The following is a 21,670-nucleotide window of genomic DNA, read 5'->3' on the forward strand; positions in this document are numbered from 1 at the left end:
CAAAACCCTATTATTTTTGAAGCACCCATTTTCTAAAGCGGACAGCTGTTGTTAAGAGAAAAGATGGAGAAGGGGGAGAAGTGAATAAACGGGATTACGCTGGGGCAGCGCTGCGCTTCAAAAAGACTTAAAATTGGGACAAGGGTGACAATCCGTAGGGGGGAAATACAAAATGACCGATTTAGAATACAGTAGCGCAGGTAGACAATGTGGGCATTACGCGACCGCTCGTTTGAGCGGATCCAAAATGGCGTCACTTTCAGAATCAGTCTGGCGAAGTAATGATGCAAATGCATTGCACTAAGTGGTACTCGGGAAGTGGGAAATTGGCGCGGCTTTAAGCGCACGCGGGGCGGGCCTCCTCGCTCCAATGGGCGAGAGCGCAGCGGCTCCGCCCGCGGATGCAGTCGCCGGATGCATTTTTCGCATTTTTCAAAGGCCTCGAGTTTTCCGACAGGAGTGAGATCGGTCGATCCTTTGCCGAATTATCGCCGGCGTTGCACCTGCATGGTCAAAGTGGGCCACGCTTTGTACGTTAACACTGAACATTGTGTACCAGCCATGAACCATGAACAATCTATATTGATATACTCCCGGACAGGACGTGCGTTTAATCCTTTATGCCTCTGTGTAAGGTGACCTCATGTGTGTTAACACTTATTGCGTCGGCAAGGTGTTGAAGAACCAGTTTATTTTGAGCCAAAAGCATATTAAAGGAGTCATCCACAGCTATATTTAAAATCAGTGGATTATTAGGATTGGAAATAACATTGTAAAGATTTTAACGCGTGTTCTACTAATGGGCAGGCATTACATGCTGTTACAAATATTAAGCCTAAATAAGATGTACTCTCATTGTGTGAAAATGTGCACCAAACTCAAAAAGGACTCGAGATCGAGGACTGGGGGACAATGGACGGCTTATCCCTCTGCCATCCATCCCATCCCACTTAGCGACCAAAGGAGTCAGTGAGCGTGAAGTGACAATTTGCCGCATATATTATGTACAGCCAGGAAGGCTGTGGCGCGCCGCGGGATGCCCTGGGGATGTCGTGTAAATCCATGTTGGCGGGTAACTATGCCAATAGTGAAACCTTCGTCCCCATTTATAACTAAAGCCACAATATTGGAAAGCCAAGAGTTATATTAAACGCTCATTTTCCAAAATGCTAATCAGTGTAGTTACACTAGAAATAAATAAAACAAATGTAGAATAATATATTATATTATTTTAAATAAAACAATATTTTTTGCTGTATTATATTTAAACGCAAGGTAAATAGCATATATATATATATATATATATATATATATATATATATATATTAATTGTTAAACTACTTTTTTCGTGAGAATTTTATTTAAAATGGTCAAAAGCTATGTGTTCTAACGTGCATGTATTAAACATGTGTAGCTCCATTATATAACAAGCTTTATTATTACATGTTATTTATCACCTTAATATGCAAGTTGATTTTAAAATTGCAATACGTTCCTAACTAAGTGGTTGTATAAAGTATGATTCGATTATTACATGACTGGAATAATAAATAAGGATTCACACAACAGCAATTGATTGGCTATTGAATTTTTGATAAATTTTTTGATAGACTTGAATGTTCAAGCTCAAAAACCGCATTCCAGATGACTTATTGTAATAGTAAACTAGCTCAAGTCTCCTTTCTCCTCATGAGTTTTGTGAATACTATTCAATTTTTAAGAAATTTCTCCCTTGCCTGTTTTCTTGGCATCTAGATAAACATTGAGAACTTTAATGTATAAATAGAATTTTAGAAATCCAACCAATGTTCTGACATTTGCAATATAGAATAATGTAAGTAAATATTAAATGTATGTATTATACGAGCGGACTCTAACCAAAAATAACCCATGGCTCTACTTTTGCAAATTGAAATCTTGTTTACAAGAAACGTCTACATTGGTTCAAGTTACATAGGTTACAAGTATCTTATTTTTAAATCCCAACTAAAAACTGTAAGATGCTGTAACATGAAATAGTATTAGATTGAGATAAAGTCAGTAGAAGTGATAAAGGCTTTGAAAATGTATCCGTTGTGGGTTTGAGACCTTGCACAAGCCGTGACTAATTTTTATTTCCTGAGCATTTATCCAATTCAGCCGCGCCCAAAGGCAGTCGGACGCTCATCATTTCGAGCACATAAAGTTCAAATTGTTAACAGCCCATTGTTATCCACCTAAAGATTGTTGGAATTAATCGTTTTAGTCAATTGAATTAAGCAGACGGTGCACGGTCACAATTGCGAGTGGCTAGCACGCTACAAACTCCCGCCAGTACTTCCTCACCACACGTACGTTCGATGGCGTTAGTTTGCGTATTGTACTTTAAAACTGGTAATCAGAAATTTAAAAGAAATAATCTCTAGTTTGCGAGGTATTCTTAAAATATCACCGTATACAATTATTACTTTATACACTTTGTTAATAGTTTTTTTTGTTTACTAAATTTGTGTATGTAAGAAAATATAATTTTTATATTTTTTACGCACAAAAGATTATGTGAATTTATTATTATTATTGATTTATCAGAATTATAACTCATCTCTTTTTCATTATGCAAGGCAAACCTGTATTTATACATATCATTCATATTCTTCGTATCATAACAAAATTGTGACAGTATAGAGCTAGTGGGTGATCCCTTCTTCCTCTGTACATTCTTGATCAGAACCAAAATTGCTGATTTTTGACATGGCTTATCACCTTTTATTTAGCTAATTTTAATTATGGATTCTGAGTTAATAGAGCCATTTCTCGCATGTTGTTGTCAATTTCTGTCAGTAATGTGCATGTCAGTGTACCGACAACCTTGTTGCACATTGTACATCCTGATAATATCGCTACGTACACTCTATTGTCTTTGCATGGATAAAAAGATTTAAACACATATTAAATCGCTAAATCTCCTCTACATATCTTATTCTATGGATTCTTATGTTTTACCTTGTCAAGTTTGAAGTATTTCACTTACTCGACAAAAAAACGGTTTTAAACTTTTCTATCTTTAAAAAAATTTAAAAAATTGCTTATTTAGCCGAAAATAACAGTAAATGAATCTTCGATCCTTTACATAGCGTATTCGGAATAGAAATATTAGGAAAATTAATAAACAAATAAAGGGGAAATGTCATTATAAAAAGTTAGAAAACAGGATAGGTAGATATGTTATCTCATTAATTTGACGCTTAAGACCATGTGGCCATATATTATCAAAACCGTCAGTATTAACTCACGTAAGAGCAGCAGCATCATAAAAGCATAAATTACTAATTGCCAATGAAAGACCACCAGCAACAAGTTTGGAACAACTACGGAAATAATGAGTAGTTACGAGTTTTTACGTGCATTTCCACGAGATGTTTATTCATGCCTCGGTTTCATTCGGCGAAGGAAGTGAGAACTGTTCGATTACAGTTGGCGAATACGCCATGTCGGGTAATCACTATAATTAGCCAGATTATTATCTACACCGGCTATTAAAGTTGCCGTCCGCCTTCACGAAACTTTCTGGGAATGTGCAACAACTGTTTGTTTTCTCCTTTTCTCACTCTTTGTTTTAGTTTCTGTCTTGTAATTGACATTACCATATAGTCGTAGTTCCTCATTTTTATAGCTGTATACGTTTTATCTTAATTCACTTTACTGAATTAATTCATTTTATTCAATTCATTTCATTGTAATTCTTATTTTCTGATTATGAGAGGTTTTGTATACACGCAACCATTACGAAATAATGGTTTTCAACATTGTTCACGGCTGTCATTTTGTTACCTAAAGTTTGTTTAGACTTGTAATTTGAAACTACTGTACTTCAGTTTAGTGACAAACAGTTTAGTAATCGTCATTTGGCGTCTTTATTTGTTCATCTAAAATAGAAAAAGGTGTTTGAATAGCTACGAAGTGTGCTATATGTCAGTTAACTATTTATTTGCGATAATTACTGATTGCAATTAAGAAAATTTAATTTAATTTGTTTGGAACGAGTTCGCTTCATGTACGAATGACGATTTGTGGTGCAGACAATGCAGCAAAACTTCAGTAATACCGCGCGTTGTAGTCTCCCATAGTCCAGTGCGGCGTGTCAGCAGTGCCGCGGCCCCTATGATTGATCGGTCACAATCAACTTAAAAAATACACAGAGAACACTCGTGTCGAGCATGATGTATCGCCCGTCTGTCTGTCTGTGTGCATTATTAAAAGTACTCGCTCCGAAGGGTCTGTCTGAGTTTACTGGCATTTTTCTCTGTTACAGCTTCTATCGCTCTCGGCTTCATTTCGTAATGTGATGAGGGAGGGTTCTACCTTTCCATTCTACTAGCCTATAATACAAATTGTGTTTTAATCTCTGAACTATTTTCCGATCAAACTGAATTTTCAAATTTTGCCACTGTTTATACAAATCATTATAAGAACAATGTTGTAACATTTTAGGCTCAATTAAGAGATCTGTGTTTACTAAAGTCCTTTTCAGTACTATATTTAAAAAATCCTTACATATTCCAGAGTTATCCCCTAATCAATTGTGTATTACACCTGTTTATACCTTATCTTAATTTAAAATTAAGAAAAACGTGCATTCCTTTTAATACAACATTTTTACAAGAAAACATTTTTATTTTTCTAACACTTTTCAGATAAATAATATACTCAATTTTTAGTAAGCTATTGTACTACATAATTTAATCAATTGAATGATCAATTTGTGTTTGGGGCTGGACGTAATGTACAGAACTGTCAGCAAGAGTTTTTCAAAAATATTAATATGAAATTAAAAACATATTACATTAATATCAATTATTAATGTTTACGGTTTGCGAATGTTATCTTCCTTATGAAGAATAATTTAAACTAATAAAATATATAAAAATAATAATATTTGTGTACATGTTTGTAACGTGTTATATATTCATTGCATGTTAGATAAATAAAACTTTGCTTAACATTAGAATTGAATTGTAACGATAAAATTGTATAACGAGTTTTTAATAAACTCCGTCAAATTTAATATTTGTATTTATTTTGCTATTTCTCCATTTAATATCAATTCAGTTTATATTGCTATTGTATGAATACTTATAAACATTTTAATGCATTATTTGAAACTTATAATTAGTCTAGTAACTAACAACACTCAGTAACTACATAGAAATGTTATTATTGTAATAGATTGCGTTCTGTAATACTGATCTTGTTAAACTTTAGAGCGGACTGTCTTTGGAGTATTGTTGATATTAGATTATTCATAGCAACATTTGATATTAATCAGACTTTTTACCATAACTAAAATAAGACATTAAAATCTATGCCAGGTTTGTTATAAAGTAAATACTTACAAACTGACGCGGACCATTTGCATACTACACTTGATTATATTGAATAACTTAAGGGTCTGTTTATCCCAAGGTGGAGGAACTAAATGTCTACAGAAAGATGCCTTTGTATATTAACATGAATATAAAAAGTAACAGAACTGATATTTAAAAAATACGGAAGTCTCATGCTAAAATGTTAGACATTCATGACAACAAATACGAATAAATAGTGGAGCATATTTAAAAATGTGAAAATGCCAGAATTTAGAATTAACAACACAAGTTGAATGCGACAGAATTTAACAAATTTAAACAGGGTGGACCGATTTCAAATAGAGAAGCATTAATAAATTTTAAGCTTTAATATCAATACATTTATAGTGACCGAATTTGTGTGGACCAATGATCGTAGAAAATAGGCATGCCATAGCAGAAGCAAGAAATCACTAAACATAAAACAACTAACAACAAAAGCTTCACGTTTAAAAGCTACATAAAGATATACATCAAAATTAAGGGAAAGAACTTTACAATACGATATTTTACTGTAGTTTCAATCAGAAAAATGTTATTGTCAGTATTTGACTGATCATTTAGTTTTTATAATAGCATTATAAATCTTTTTCATTTTATCTAACGGAAATGTGTTTTACAATTATTTTATAAAGTACAGCGCACCAACGAAATTCTCCAATGAACAGTTTTGTACGTTAATACAAACATACTCAATTTTCGGAATAATTGCATACCATTACGAGTTGTTTATTTAATTTGAAAAATTAAAGTAAAAAAATTTGAGCTGAATCACAAACTAACGCTAACATCAACAAATTTAATAAGAAAATTATTCATAAAGGAACATACCGTGCCACATGCTAGGCCCTTCTTTTCTACGACCGAAATGAGCGTTTTTCAAAATTGGCGCCTACCTGTCAGAAGCTTTGTGGGACATGAGACACCTGCGAACAAACGAAAATATCAGCTGGGGCTCACCGTCCACAAACAGAGAGTAAGAAATGTTCCACTGGGGTTTACCAGTCTACATATTGCAAAAAAGTTTTATTGTAACTTATTAAATCGAAATAGCGAAATTTTATTCTTTTACTAATCAAGGAAACAATAATTATCCGTATTTCAAAATTTTAATTTGCAGGTGCTTGTACTGTAATGCTTCTCTATTTTATTTATTTTGAAACAGTTTTGGAGGAGATAAAACTTAAAGATGATTTGATGGACTACAGATAAGAAGAAGTATAACTTACCCCGTATCGTAAGCGAATTGCGTAACAGGTCGGAATCTGCAAACAAATAGTTTATGTTGTTCCACAAACCATAAAATAATTAACAAGTATTTAATACACGTAATGTATTAATACTCTAACATTTATGAAACAACCACATACGTATTGCTGCAGATGTATATATTCGTATTTGTTTGTACATTTGAAACAGCATATAGTAGCCACTTTGTTTGGCGTACCTTTAAATTGGCAATTATATTTTATGTGCTTTATATCAAAAACTTATAAAAATAGTTTTGAATAATGAAACTACATATATTACTATTAAAATTATTGTAAACGTTTTGTGTTAAAAAACGTAAAATTATGGATTCATACAAGCGCAGCGCAATATAAAGTAATGTTACAGATACACACTTCCGTTATGAAATATAAGTTACTACATTCTGAACATTGAAACTATACATCTTTACTATTTATTTCCTACGTATTTTATACTTATTAAAACTACAATGACCGTATAATTCTGTATTCGCAGTAAACAGTTCAGTCTGAACTGGGGCGCTTGAGAGTTCTTTGTTCCGAACTTCTGTTTTGAGTCTGCGAAATACCACTTGCTTATTGTATTCTGCATCTGCCTCCCCTCTCTGTGTTCCCTCCGCAGGCTGACCTCCGAAAACTTCCCTCTCACAGATGTCCGACTTTTTTATTTTGTTTTGAATGATGGATAGCCTCTGTACTATTGACATTTGATTATGAACAGTTTCACATGATTTTCGAATAGTTGGAATTGTGTAATTGTAATGGATCTGTAAATTGAACTATTTTTTTAAATACTGAACTAGTTGATGACTAATTGACCCATTGTCAAGTTCTGCAGTATTACACATAAAAAATCAACAGCATTGAACACTTTAAACTAGTCACAATGGAGAAATTGTATACTGAAACCGATGATATTACGTTCATTCTTCTCTTCGACTAAAATTTCCTTAAATAATGATCGGGTATAAGATATGCTGCTAACAAAATTTCAACCTGGCTTACGTTTTCGAAGGACTATCCGTCGTTCAGGAGGTTTTCACTCAGCGCACATTTTAGGTTGATGCTTGCGAGCCGTTCACAATAGAGGATGAATATCAGTTTGCCATAGACAATCGGGCAGAGAATGGCGGCACCGGAGTTGCACGGTTTAATTGCCTAGCAAACAAGAAGACTGGCAGAGCAGAAAGCTGAGCATGACCAAATGTGAAGCGTTGACCCGCGCCACTACCACTGTGCGACAAATATTCAATACACGACGAGCTGGCACGCGGAGAAAACCTGCATGGACCGGACAGCTTGTCAATCTGACGCCTTTTGTTTCCGTCCGCCTTTGACACGCCGTCAACTGACACAGTGTAAAAACACACAGCTGCTAAATCGGAACATTTACATACCATATTAGAGTGGGAATGTAATGTACTACTGACTCCCTCAAGGCTCGAGTTTAGGACCAGTTTTATTTCCGATCAAAATTCTCCACTTAATCATGATAAAGTAACGCCAATAAAGACAATTTTGTTATCTTCATAATGTTGAATACATAACAAACTTATGTTTCCAACCACTGTCTTGATATTTTTCTAGTATATTGTTAGGATAATTCTATTTCATAGAATTTCTAAACTACAAGATTTTTATTTCGAAAAGGTACTTACTTGTCTTATTGGCACTTACTGTACATCAAAAAATTTAAATAACATTTTTACTCGTTTCAGAATGGTAGTCAATGGTGGATGTTTCATGTTTCCAAAAGCAAGCTTTAAATAAAACTCAAAGGTCATTTAAATATTAAAAACTGTACATGTATTACATTTTAGGAACTGATCTTTTACAAGTCAAGTTACGTAAGATTTGCGTAACAGTAAAATTACATTTGCAATTTTTATTCGGACGTAATAAAAGAAGTGCCCGGACAACGTGAAACGCTTCTATTTTGGGGAAAGAATGTTCTCCATAACGAATAGTTACGAGACAATCTACAAAAAAATTCTGCAAAACAACTTATTCAGTTTCCCAAGCTCTATGGTATGCTAATTATCTATTAATAATGTGTGACGCTTCAATTGTCTAAACTTGTAAATTTGTAAAACTTGACAAAGTAAATAAATTTTACTGATTGTCTGATTTAAGGCGAGTCAATCACGAAAACGATATGTGAACAATTAAAAATGAGCTGTTGGCACCCTGGTGGGGAACAAATCGCGGCCCTAATGGCGTCTTGTGAGCCGAGCAGACCGACATTAATGGCGCCTAATTAATATTGAACTCTGATCACGTCTGGACAGAATATGTTTTACTGGCGAGACCCTCGCTGCTGGGCCTCTCCGATCAGTCATCGACTGTGCCAAGTCTCTCTGGTCTCTGGCCATTCCTTCGGTTTATATTTAATGCTCACAATACCAAAGGTTACTTCTTGAATATCGTTGAACCTGAGTAACTAGGATCTATCTATCTTGAAAGGCACACAGTTGTTTCAAAAGAGAACGAACTTCAAAAATCCGCTCATTTAAAACCACTGATTCTGTAAGAAATTTTGGAAAATCGTTTTCTCTATATATTCATTACAGACACTGCCTCTACATATGAATCTCAATAAAACATGATTACATACTTTTCAATTGAGGATAAAGAAAATTTCACTTTTTTGAATTAATATTAACGTTTCGTACATTATTATGTTTCAGATTTCAAAGAAAGAGTTAATTTGATGCTTATAAAAGTATCAAGGAGGTACTATGGAAATCACTTATAGAAGTCTCCTGCCCGAGATTCCATTATTGAATCCTATTAAAGGAGACCTAAAAAGTAAAGAGAAACTAAGAGAAGTCCGGGAATTATTGCTTGCATATTTAACAGCCCTTGAAACAAGAAAGAGACGTCAAGGAAGATCGCAAATAAATAATATTCCCCTAAGAAGCTTAGACTTACATCTGTAAAAAGCATTACAAAAGGAGGCCCATAAATCGGGCGTAATTAAAATGAGACGTAATTACTACGTCTGTGGTTAGAGTTGGAGCTTGCCCCTGCCACCGAGCCATGAAATTAATAACACTAGCAACTCCTTAGTCTTAGCACGTGATTTACTAAGGGTGTATTGTCCCGTGTCACCCCCACCGTAATGCCCTTTAAATGCCGCAACCCTTGCAAAACATCTCCCTTACAAGCGATTGTGGTTGTAGGAGCTAGGTAAACGTGTGTACTGCTTTTCTGAGACGTTCATGAACTTTACGAACAGGGATGGTTCCTAAAAGTAACCGGTTCCACGTTGTTGTCGCTTACAACTTTCACTGATTGCAAGTCAGTATAAAAAAACTACTTATCAACAGGCTGTTTATTTCAACTTAATGTGACTGATAACACGATAATTTCGCGATGTTTCAGGACTACCACGTCTACCTGACAAACTCCGTTAGAGAAGGGCCGAGGTCTTGTAAGCTTGTAGCAAATCCTGCTCGGCTTTCAATCGATAATAAAACGTCTGAAGACATTCACATACAAAATGGTTGTCAGTAATCGGCCGAGAACTGGTCTCGCAAGGCCGATCTGAGATCCGCCGATATCGGCCGCCAGAAAGTGCGAGTGGGAACCAACCGGTTGTCCGTCCGACTGTCTTATTCCCTGTCCGCAGGAGTAGTACTTTATGATCGAGTCCCATCCCTGATTTACTCCTCCAAATTGCTCGTATATCCGTGTTTCTGCTCGGGCTTGATGCAAATAACTCAGTCAAACCTTCGTTCAAACCCCTGTCCTCTTTTAAGGTGTGAGTGGGAACTGGATCTTTTTGAAGGATTTTTATTATCACAGAAAATAGATTAAAGTATATTAATACGTCAAAAACGTCACTTTTATCAAACAAATATTAAATTATAACTTGTAATGTGGGTATAATTTGAAAATAAAAATAACTTTGGGATACAATTTCATGTTTATATTGCCCCCTACATGAATCAACAAATTATGTCAGCCTATCCCGTTTTTATCAGAGTGGAACATTAGTTTGGATTTGATATATAAATGGCAGTGGGCGTGGGCCGCCGAGCCGGTAGCGGAACACACCGGGCCCAAACACGAACCTTGCGGGACCCCCGCCGAAGAATCTTTTATCCCAGATTCGTATTGTTTGGGCCAATTGAGGCGTACACTGCCGGATATCATTCAATACAGTTATTGGTTTAGTTTTTTATCCCGCATTGTGAGTTGGAAGATTGATGCCCACCTCTGTTACATATGAACTCTGTTTTGTGTTCGGCTGTTAAAAACTGGTCGTAAAAAGGGCCACATGATTTGGTTTTTTTGGCCATCTGTTTAACGTTCTCCAAACAGGACATGAATTATTTGAGTGCATAGTAAACAAAACACTCCTCTATATAGCTGGAATATGGAGTGACTTTATTTTCGCTCTTCAAATTAGTTTTTAGTTTTCTATGTTTATTTCTGAGTCTGTGTATGTGCCTAATCAAATCTTTAATACTAAATATCTTAAAATCATAACTGGTTCGCTACGATTATTGAATTAGAATGGCGAATTACCGGAATACATCCATGTAGAGCTGTCACATTCTGAACAACTCATATTGTATCAGTGTTTCACGCTGAACCTCTAACACATGATTTTGGCAGACTTTACATATGACTGTGGGGTGTGTGACGGGAATTTGAACCATTCTGATCTTCACGACGGTCTTTTCAAGCTGCAAAGTATCCAAATGTTTATAAATTCCAAAAACGTCTTCCTTAGAACTCTTTCAAAGTATTTAGTGATAGCTTACTGGTTTATATTTCCACATCCTACATAACCTTTGAATCAAGACGGTAATAAAAATATCCGGGCATCAAAAATGGTTCTTTCGATCGAATGATTTCTGTTTACGAGAAGACTATGTCGTAGATTAACCACCCTCTCTGACCATTACGACATGGATTCTATAATATTTAATGGGTTAGTGGTAGTGTAATGCATCTCTATATTTACAAATCCTTTTCCTTTTTTCTAAAAATTCATGTGAGATTATAATAATAGTCATTCTACTTATTGCTATTTAAGTTTAAAACCACATTTAATTCAGCTATTAAATAATTTTATTGCAAATTATGATTCGGAAATCAAAAGCTTTCTAGACTTAAAAAGTACTACGATAGCCCATAAAACCACCAGTTCTCATTTCAATTAAATTATTGCCAACTATAAATATTAATCATCCTCAACGTGCAGCTTCAAGTATGCAACCCTCTGTAGTACATCCAAGCACAGAAAGTAAACGATCTCTTTATAATAAAAGCACCGCTTTGAAGGGCAATGACGGATCCTCGATACAATTTACATGGCAATCGCTTGGACCCCAGGAAAGTATAGGCGCAATACGTTACGTTCCCGTCAAATAAAAATGAAATTTTAATATATATTGAGGATACAAGCGAGTCGGGAGTGTTGGGAAGGTTTGCGGGACGGTCCGGGTCTCTCGCCGGTGCCTGGGGGCACGACCTACCCCTACCCTCGCCTCGCAACATTTCTTGTCTTTTGGCTCGGAAACGCTGTATTATATTTCAACCGTTATTGATTCCTTTACGAATTCCATTGTGAATTCTCTGGGCCGCTACAAAAACAATATCGACATCAAGGCTTTGTTAGACTTATAGACCAACTCTCTCCATATCTCTTTGAAGGCGTTCCTTTTGCTACCGACTGAATTTTTGCTATATTGGATCTTATTCTACGGTATCGGTATTTCTTGTTTCTCATTGTGTTCTTCGCGATTGTAACGTTCTGTGTTAGTGTCATTCCGATCTAAAGAGGCCAGTATGGATGTTAAATAGCTGCAGCCATTGTATCTCACTGTTCAACCACAGCCTCTTAGGAAACATTTAATTTGAATATCGTACTAGATCTAAGTTTTGGTCCAGAAAATACCTGAGAAATCGTTTGGTCAGTATGGAAAAGTAAAAAGAAGAAAGGTAGTAACATCAAAAAGTGAATAAAGATTGTGAGTGATAGGAGTGTGCCCTGGGCGACCGAGTGGTACCAGATCGCATCTCTCTCGCCCAGCTCGCCCGGCCTCCCCGGTAATAGCAGATCAACTTACCGTGGATAATTACAATAATAGATTTGTACAAACGTTGGCCCGCGCCGGATGCTCAGGACCATTCCAGTTTATTGTTATGTGCGCTGATACAAGACCATCTCAAGGTGATCCGCAAATTCCTCCCTTGGAATATTTCAATGACCGTCATTTCAGGAACTTATCTTATTGTGCGCCATCAACAATATATATATTTACCTCACAGACCGAGATCTCCCCGCGGATTACCGTTTGTTCGATGAAAATGGATTGAGAAATTATAGGTCGATAGTTTTATGTCCTCCGCTTCCAACACTGGCACCACGAGGGTTTCATGGTTTACGGTCGTTCCTGTCCCACTAATACTGATACAATAATTTAATGAGTTTAAAATCGATTTTGAAATCAAACACAACATTTCTATGCGTCGCGACAGTGTGATAGTTCCAAAGAACGAAAGTCCCTGATGATATGTCAGAACAAAACAATAAAAGTGAAATCAAACCCGAACCGCCTAGTGGAAACACATTAAACAAAGCGAAATTTCACGGAAAACAAAAGAGAAACAAAAAACTAACATCTGTAGATCCAATCTCGGAAGGTCATCAGTCATCCGGGAACAAAGAAATATCGCACAGACAGTGGGAATAATTACGGCTCCGACTCATCAAAGTCAAACGTCCGTGTGTGAGTGCGAGCGGTGTGTGCGCGTGTGCGCGAGTGGATGGCCACAAACACACTTAGTATTTTAATTAAGAAACGGAGCCCAACATTTCTTCGCATCAATCGTGTTTATTTTTTCCTTCTGATCGCTGTCCGCCCCCGAGCCGGGCCGTCACGAGTGTAGTTCTGGCCGTGATGAGCTCTTACCGTGATGAGTTCTCACAACTTAACACCCGCGATCATCAGATAAATCCATTTGTTCCCCGGTACCAGTTCAATTAGTCTTCAATGCGATGACTCGGTCAGGTCGTTCCTTCCGGCTCGGTTTTCATATTTACTTGACAGAACGTCTAATCTTTTAATATATTTATTTTTCTATCATGAATACCTAACCGTATTAGTAACAAGTCTGTCAGAAAGATTCCAACAAATAATCAATAATTTTCAGAAAAATTATACATATTAATTGTCTTATAGCATACCGAAGTATTTGAAAAAATGTAAGACCTATGTGCTCTGTAAGTTCCGAATTAGTTATTTCATGTAACACGTGTCCTATCCATGTTCACAAACTCCCCCAGTTCGTACAAACTTTTATTTTTTACTTTCAAACATTCATTCCAGTTGCATAGAAATACCACAGCGCACTTTATTTTCATCAGGAAAACGAAGAGTAATATAACATTATAATATTTATATATAAATTTATAAAATATTTCAAACTTTTTTGCACACTATACATTTTTGCTCATTATTAAATGTTACACCATTTTATATATGTAAACAATCACAATGTACGCGTGTACACATTTAAATACTTTTATTAGCATTATTTATATTAAATTCGCAGTTAATTGTTAATTATTTATTTTAATAACGTATAAGTAATTCAATATTAAAACAATCAAATTGTTGTTAAAATAATACAGTTAGAGATTTTAAACTTACGACATAAAAAATTAAATCACCTATTGCAATATTGATATAAAAAATCATTTATGCAAAACATAAATATGAATCACTGATTTAAATAATTAAAATATTAATGTTTGACAAACTACAATCGCTATATCTACACTATGATTTCCATTTTGGACCTCCTCAAATTCAGTTGGTATAGTCGGTTCCGCTGTCCAGACTGTACCCGTCAAGTCTCCATTAGGCTAGGGATCCGCCCAGTACACAACTTACTAATGATATTTTACATTTAACATCGGATAACCCATTAACGCCGTTTGTTTCTTTATTTATTCGAGTTGTCCGAGCGGAGCGAGGCGGGTCGCTTGTCGACGTAAACTGATACAAGTGCGTGACGGTATTCGCCGGTGACGATTCAATCTTCGGATATCCTCTTGAATACTAATTTGTTTTCGATTTATGACTCTTGGGTGTTTCTCAATTGAAAGCCACTTTCCTATCGGTTGTAGCCCACCAGTTTGCCCAATAGCTTTCTCGCATTTTCTCATAGGAAACGTATTAAGTGGCAATCAAGAAGCGAAAAGTTGTACTCATTTATTCAGAGTATTAAATACCCCAATGAGTTTTTGGACCGATTATTCCTGGATACGAAGAGTCAGACGTGACAGCCAAGCAGATTCCCACGAATCAAAAAAGTAAATGAATTTCGACGCGGCATGTCACCGGGATCGGGTTTAGTTCCTCACTTGTTTACTTTTCAACAGAAGCCGTGACCGAACATGTCTCATGTTTCTTTGTTCGCTCTGTTTTTACAATGGAAGCTACCGCAGCCAATCGATGCCTACGCTTGTATTTCAAACGTTCTGGCCGGTATTAATCCAGAGGGCGTCCGTCAGTCACGCTCCGCTTCGCGCCGCAACTTATTGGACTCCACTCCACACTCTGCTGAACTCATCTTCACCGCATTTTGACTCGATTAGTGATCGATCTGCCTTTTTTAACACCTCGGGTTTATTTATTGGGGCTTGGACAGAACGGCTCATTTGCTTCGGTCAAAAGGCTTTCCACTGGAATTCATTTCTCCTTGATTTTGTCAGTATTTTGAGCATTCCACATCAGTAGGAATGAGGAGAGTCTCGAAGGCCCAGTTTTGTGTTTGTGAAGATTGATTATCCAAATGACTTCCACAGCATCAAACCCTTTTTGGTAAAATACTGAAGAATGATTCGATTCATATAAGGACATTAAAATCTGTTTGGAATAAGGTGACAAAAGTATAAGAATTTCTATATTGGAACGAATTATAATTTCCTGCTAAAACCTTTTCAAATACTTTATAAGCTTATAGCCTTTTGGAAAACACATTATTTTTCAAAATTTGCGAATTCCAGCATTTGCTGTACCAGTAGATGCTAGGAAGCTAGTACAATAAAACATCAACGCCTTAGAGTGGCAATGACCACACGTGGTCTAGGAAGGTCTGGATTGTAGGACATCCACCTCTCAAGTCCCAGCTGCTGACCAATCTCGGACACAAAGGTGACTAGAGGATTCCTCGGCGTGCTGGCTGTGTTTCTTTAATAAAACAAACAGATTGTGTAGAGTTTCTTGCACAAAGCACACACGTACGCCGCCACAATGGCTGATTGGAGACGCTCCCGGTGTATTCTGGAGTAATTTCCCCGTGATTTCTTTGTCGGACACGGTCGATCCTACCCTCGTGCGGCGCTGCGATTAGCCGCTCCGCTCACGTTTTGGTGCCCACCGATCAAGGATATTCAAAACCGAGAGAATAGGTGATTGGTCTTCACGTGGGCTCTTTATCCGGGTCTTCGTAAGCACTGAGCTACGAAATACTTCAAAGTAGAAGGAAGCTCTTTTTAAATACATATTATCTCTGAAGGCCTGAGGACACCACTGTAAAATTTACAAGATATTCTATTTATTCTTTTAAATTACTTATATTGTTTGTTGAATTACCAAATTTTCAATCAAGTCACTAGGATATTGTATTATAAATGTATTAATAGCAAGATTTGCTGTTTGATTTTATATGTTAACTTTCTTTAGTCTTATCCAGAAAAAGGTAGAACCAACCTGAGTGATTTATAGCTGTCATAGCTGCAAGGTACAGTCGGAGAATTGTCCTGCACTCAACTTGGCAGGACGTTTAATTAACCGATAGACAATCTCTGGATAGACCAATAGACTTTTCATTCTGGAAGTTGAATTGTAACTAATTTATTCAATAGAAATTAATATTAAATCGTATAACAAAACAGCTCTGTTTGCTTTTAGGTGCACCTGAAAAGACAATACAAAACTGTTCTAGCCCTTACAGTACAACTAGTAACGTCACAAAACATAAATTTTGAATTGCTCTTTGACCTCCGGTGAAGAATTTATTTGGCATAAACGCTGATTATTGTGCAAGTTCTCGTGACAGATGATGCAGGCGCCTTGTAACTAATTTAAACGCTAGTAACTCACAATGCAGCTGACACACGCGACATTTATCTCTGCAGGCGAAGCTGTGTCAGCGGAGTAGCCACCGGCCGCCAGTACGGTACTCTTACACCACGGGCTGACGATCGCCGCTATTGTGTTCAATGCGGTTATCAATAATTCTCTTTGACTTCACCGACAACTTCTCGCCACATTGCACCGTAAACTGTTGACCGAGAATTGCGTGGTCAACATGTTTACTGCCACATAAACTCCAAGGATAACAATCACTGTGGACTTCTGGCTGACTACCTTCCTCGTTCTCAGCATCGAACCTCACTTGCTCTTCTTCAAAGAGTGGACATTCGAAACGGGTGTCGGGTCATAATTTGGCTGATGATTTGTTTCATTTTTTAATTTAGAATCGTTTTTCTTTTCCTTTCTTGTTTACCCGCTCCACCACCACTTCCGTCCAGTCATCCGAGGATCTAGATCAGACTCGGCTCTAATTTTTCCAGTTAATGACTGGACTCGATGTTATCTGTGAGTGACAAGGGGCGGGGAGCTCCTCACCCTTCATCATCCCCCACTTCACCCCCTCCTCCTCCCCTCACCACCTCGTGTATCACATGACGGGTTGGCGTGATGCGCTTTCATTACCCTACCTTCCATGCTCTATGCAAATTCTTTTCGCTTTTCCGTTCCTTAATGCGTGAACTATCTGACGTATTCTTTACCGTCACAGTCTGACCTCTCGTGTACATTATCTTTAAATGGCAATTTCTTCAGTTTTAATGTAACTTGTAACTATAATTAGCACAATTTTTAAGGAGAGACCAATTGTTAAGCCTAGGTATTAAGTTCATACTGTTCTTGTTAAGATTCATATCACTCATTAAAGATTTTACTTTAAATACAGATCATGCTGTTACCTTAAAAGACTGTAATGGCAAATAAAGGTCATCTTAAACAGCTGTTCCTGCGTTTCTCCTTCTACAATGTTTGTAAGAACCAGTCAAACAGAGAAAATTGTGATTTACGCTGTATACATCATTTTTCGGTTTGGCCATTAAAGTCAAAATTCTTTGAAACAAGCACCTTACATCTAGTATATCGCCGAGTTGTCATTAAACAATATCGCCGGTGAAGGCACACAGCAAGCCGAGCCCCTCTCACAGCGGAGACCTGTTCGTCACGAAGCGTTGCGTGAATCAAGTGGCAGCAGCCATGCATTATTAAACAAGAGCTGCAAATTTGTTGATGTGTATTATGTTGAACATGAATCTGCAAGGTGCACGCCAGCATTGATCGCCTGTCCCAGCCTTGTTTTATATAAGCAGTCTTATTTTTAGCGCCGACAGACACACCGCGCGCTTCCCACATCAACTCAAAACTGGATTAACTCATGTGCCACTCCAGACCACGCGAGCCCCAAATGTGTGCAGCTACTGTCAGTGATCATCTGGGGTGCTCGTTAACGTGGAGCCCGACTTCGTTTGGGTTTTACTATAACTTTCTTTGCCTGTAAACATCTTACCTTAAGAATTGAAACATCAAGATTTGTTGAAATAATCCCATAAAGTTTAACGTAACAACGAACGCGTGGAAGGAAGCAGTATAAAAGAAGTAAAGTGGAGCGGCAAATGACACGTCCAACCTTTTGTTGGCGTAAACAATCAGACGTCAGGCGGACCATAACAAAACAAAATAAATTACAGTTTGACATTACAATAAAAAAGATGATCAAATATTAGTTTTCGTGGCGCCTAATGCGGCGTTGCGAGCCGGTCGGCCGGCACAAAGAACGGCTGTTGGTTTTAATCAAACGAAACCATTCGACAAAAAACTCGATCAATCATAAGTGAGGATTGCTGCGAGAAGGTATAATGGGGCTCCATTTCGACTCGGAGCGAAGCGAATCTGGCTTACTTAGCTCTCTCGGATGGAAACACACTGGGAAACTGGCGGTGAGAACGAGATGGCTACTACAGTAGTACTTTGTGCAGTGAAACAGTGATAGGCCAAACTACGACCCTTGAGGTAGTCCATACTTCCTCAAAACTGACTATATTGGAAAGTTTACCACTCAAAACCTCCACTACTTTCTTACAGAAAACCACTATTCATCATCTTCCAGCCCAAAACTAATAATTACAAATTAAAGCATTTTAAAAGAAAAACATTCCTCATTTTGTCATCGTCAAAATTAAAACTCCCCCTTTAAAAACAAATATTTTCTTTCCCCTCCGGATTATTAATTCACGACTTGGCATGATTTATTTAAGGCGTCAAAGTTTCATTTATTTAGGGACAGCATCTCGGTAAATCAGGGTGAATTAAAACCGCGAATTAAGGAATTAAAACCAGCTGGCGAATTCGTTTTACATTGTTGCAGCACCGACCCGACAACGATGTTATTAATTATGAAAAAGGGGGATTTGTGGGGCGAGTTAATTAATTATTTAGAGCTGGTCTTCTTGATAAACAATTATTGATTCTCTCTTCTCATTTCGTGTTCTTTGTGGGTTGTGTTGATAACGCGTCCCGTCTTGGAGACTATTGATTACCTCGGAACTTTGCAGCCCGCGAGGCCGCTCGCTTCAACCTCCAGGTGGGGACATCGCATAAAGGAAATTCATTAAAGACCGCTTTCTTTTGGTCCCGTGATGAGAGGATTTGAATACTTTTTGTAACATGAGCTTCCGAGAAAATTTTTAATGGTAGCTTTTCTTTAGGATTCATCTTTGTTCCTAATTTCCATAAATATTAATATTTCCCTTTCACAGGAAATGTTTACTTATAAATATTACAATTGATACGTAAATGCTTTTCGTCTCATTTTAAATTTTCGAGGTTGAGAGGAAAAGAGGGCTAGCTAAACAGCCCTAACTCCACCTCAAAATAAAGACATTGTTCATTTTATTTGAAATTTTTTGGGTTTAATACAATATTCAGAATACATGCAGTTTTCAGTGGAGCTCAAATGGAAACAGAAAGACGCTACAAAATCAAGCGTATCGTTATCTCCTCGGCGATCCGGGTCATGTTCTCAACGTCTATCACTAACGTCATCAAATCTCATCTACCCTCGCATTGGAGTACCTGTAAGCCCTACACAACCTTGTATCACGTAACCATCTAGAAAGTATATGGATCCTAGGCCAGCAAGAAATCTAAAATTATAAATCATTTGGACGACTCAAGAGGTGTGCTCAAGTAACTGAACCTGAATTACAATTCGTTCGGAGCTGTGAACCACATTCAAATATTCCGCTAAGATAAAGCATTGCAGACTCTGGCAGCTCTTACCATAGCCCTTGTCATAACCCCTAGACTTGCGCTATCTAAATATCTATTTTCAATTAGGAGGGTAGTTGGATTAAATGGTGATAATGTAGGTTTCAAGAACTATTGTACGAGATGGATCCGTGGACAGCAGACTGTTTCTTATCGGATCGTTAGGTTCAAACCCAACATTCTTAAGGACTTAACTTTTATTTTATGTTTCTGGCGATAGTTAAGGGTCCAGGGATTGGCATCTAATGCTAAATTATAAGGGTTTCGTAAAAATACTGAGGCTAAGAAAAGGGAATATACCAACTCCTTTCCTTTTAATTGTTGTCTAATGTTTAGAATGTGGGGAACGTGGGAGTCATACCTATAATATTCCTTGTGTATACAGGCTGCACAGAAAGAAAATACTCAAATGGGCTGTTATGCTCGCATTTGGTATGGATTTCGTACCATTTTAACAATTCACAGCTGTTAATCTTGATCAAATCAGACGTTTTTACACTAAGAATGGTTACGGAACACTAAATATTCTATACAAGACTTGTTCGAGCCAGATCAATTCCAAGACAGCCACGCGCGATAAGAGTGGCAGTGGCCACTCAACCCCCCACCCCCACCCTCTAACCACCCTTGGAGAGCCAGCACGCAATTCCCAGATCGGACACAATTGGTCAATCGCTCAGACGGAGAATAAATTAGGCCCAATGTTTTATCTGATAACAGGAAGGCTATTTGTCCACCGATCCATCAAGGACGGAAGGATACGTTTCTTCTGTGGTCTGTGATTTCAGAGGCTTTAATTATACACTGGCTGATGTGCTTTGCCTTCATTTGTCTAGTATTGATTAAACGAGCCTACTCACCAAAGGCGTAAGAGGTAACATTTGTAAGTAATCCGCCAAAACAAACGATTAATATTTATAAAATTATTTCTCTACTCCTCAACGCTAAACATGTAGAACATTATGTTCAAAGAAGTGTTCAGTGAAGTAGTTTCAAATAAATCAATCAATTTCGAAATCGAAAATAAAATTTTTATTTATTTAGTAAATACTCCTGATATAAAATAGTATTACTATAAACTTTCTAAATAAATCTGATAATGCGTTGAAATATAACAAAATGTCCACGATTATAGAAAGAATGGAGTTTTATAAAGCGTATATTAATTTATCCCCCAAATAAATGAGGTTTGCTTATTGAATCTGAAAATGCACTTCAGATTTCAGAAAGTAAAATATTATATTTCTTTCGAAGACGATAAAACATAAATATTTATTTTAGAACATTCCTTATTTTTCTATAACCATTATTCCTAAGATAGACAATTCTTATAATAACTCAAAATTTATTGAATTTTTAATTGTTTCAATTGTTGATTACCAACAATTCACTTTATTCGTTTCAACTTGATACTGTTTCTTAAAATTGCTATAGTAATTAGTCTATTTGTATTTTGATCAGTGGGTTTTGTAACTGAACGAGAGTTTTCAATATTGGTACCATTTCTACTAGTATTTAAGTGAGCAAATTTAATAAACCGAAGTGTTTGTGTTGAACCTCAGACTTTTTAAAAAACCACCCTTTTTGAAAAGTAAACATGAAGGTAAACCTCCCCACCACTCCTGCAGTGCAAATCTGTCTTCAATTCTAACTT

The 21,670-nt window shown here is 36.8% G+C and overlaps 1 protein-coding gene across 6 annotated transcripts in view; it reads right to left on the minus strand.

Annotated features, from left to right (window-relative positions):
* Positions 1 to 21,670, minus strand: part of LOC124356859 (dachshund homolog 2) — a 209,661-nt gene that overhangs the window by 160,546 nt on the left and 27,445 nt on the right. For 2 of the 6 annotated variants that reach the window (XM_046808127.1, XM_046808125.1), the window contains exon 2: positions 6,281 to 6,310. The exons of 2 other annotated variants lie outside the window; for them this stretch is intronic. In XM_046808127.1, the coding sequence (XP_046664083.1) occupies positions 6,281 to 6,310 (30 nt within the window). Of the gene's footprint in view, positions 1 to 6,280; positions 6,311 to 6,613; positions 6,650 to 21,670 lie in introns of all 6 variants that reach the window. 2 more of the 6 variants (XM_046808126.1, XM_046808124.1) reach the window with 1 other exon arrangement.

Source organism: Homalodisca vitripennis, chromosome 3, assembly GCF_021130785.1.
Source record: "Homalodisca vitripennis isolate AUS2020 chromosome 3, UT_GWSS_2.1, whole genome shotgun sequence".
Taxonomy (NCBI): Eukaryota; Metazoa; Arthropoda; class Insecta; order Hemiptera; family Cicadellidae; genus Homalodisca; species Homalodisca vitripennis.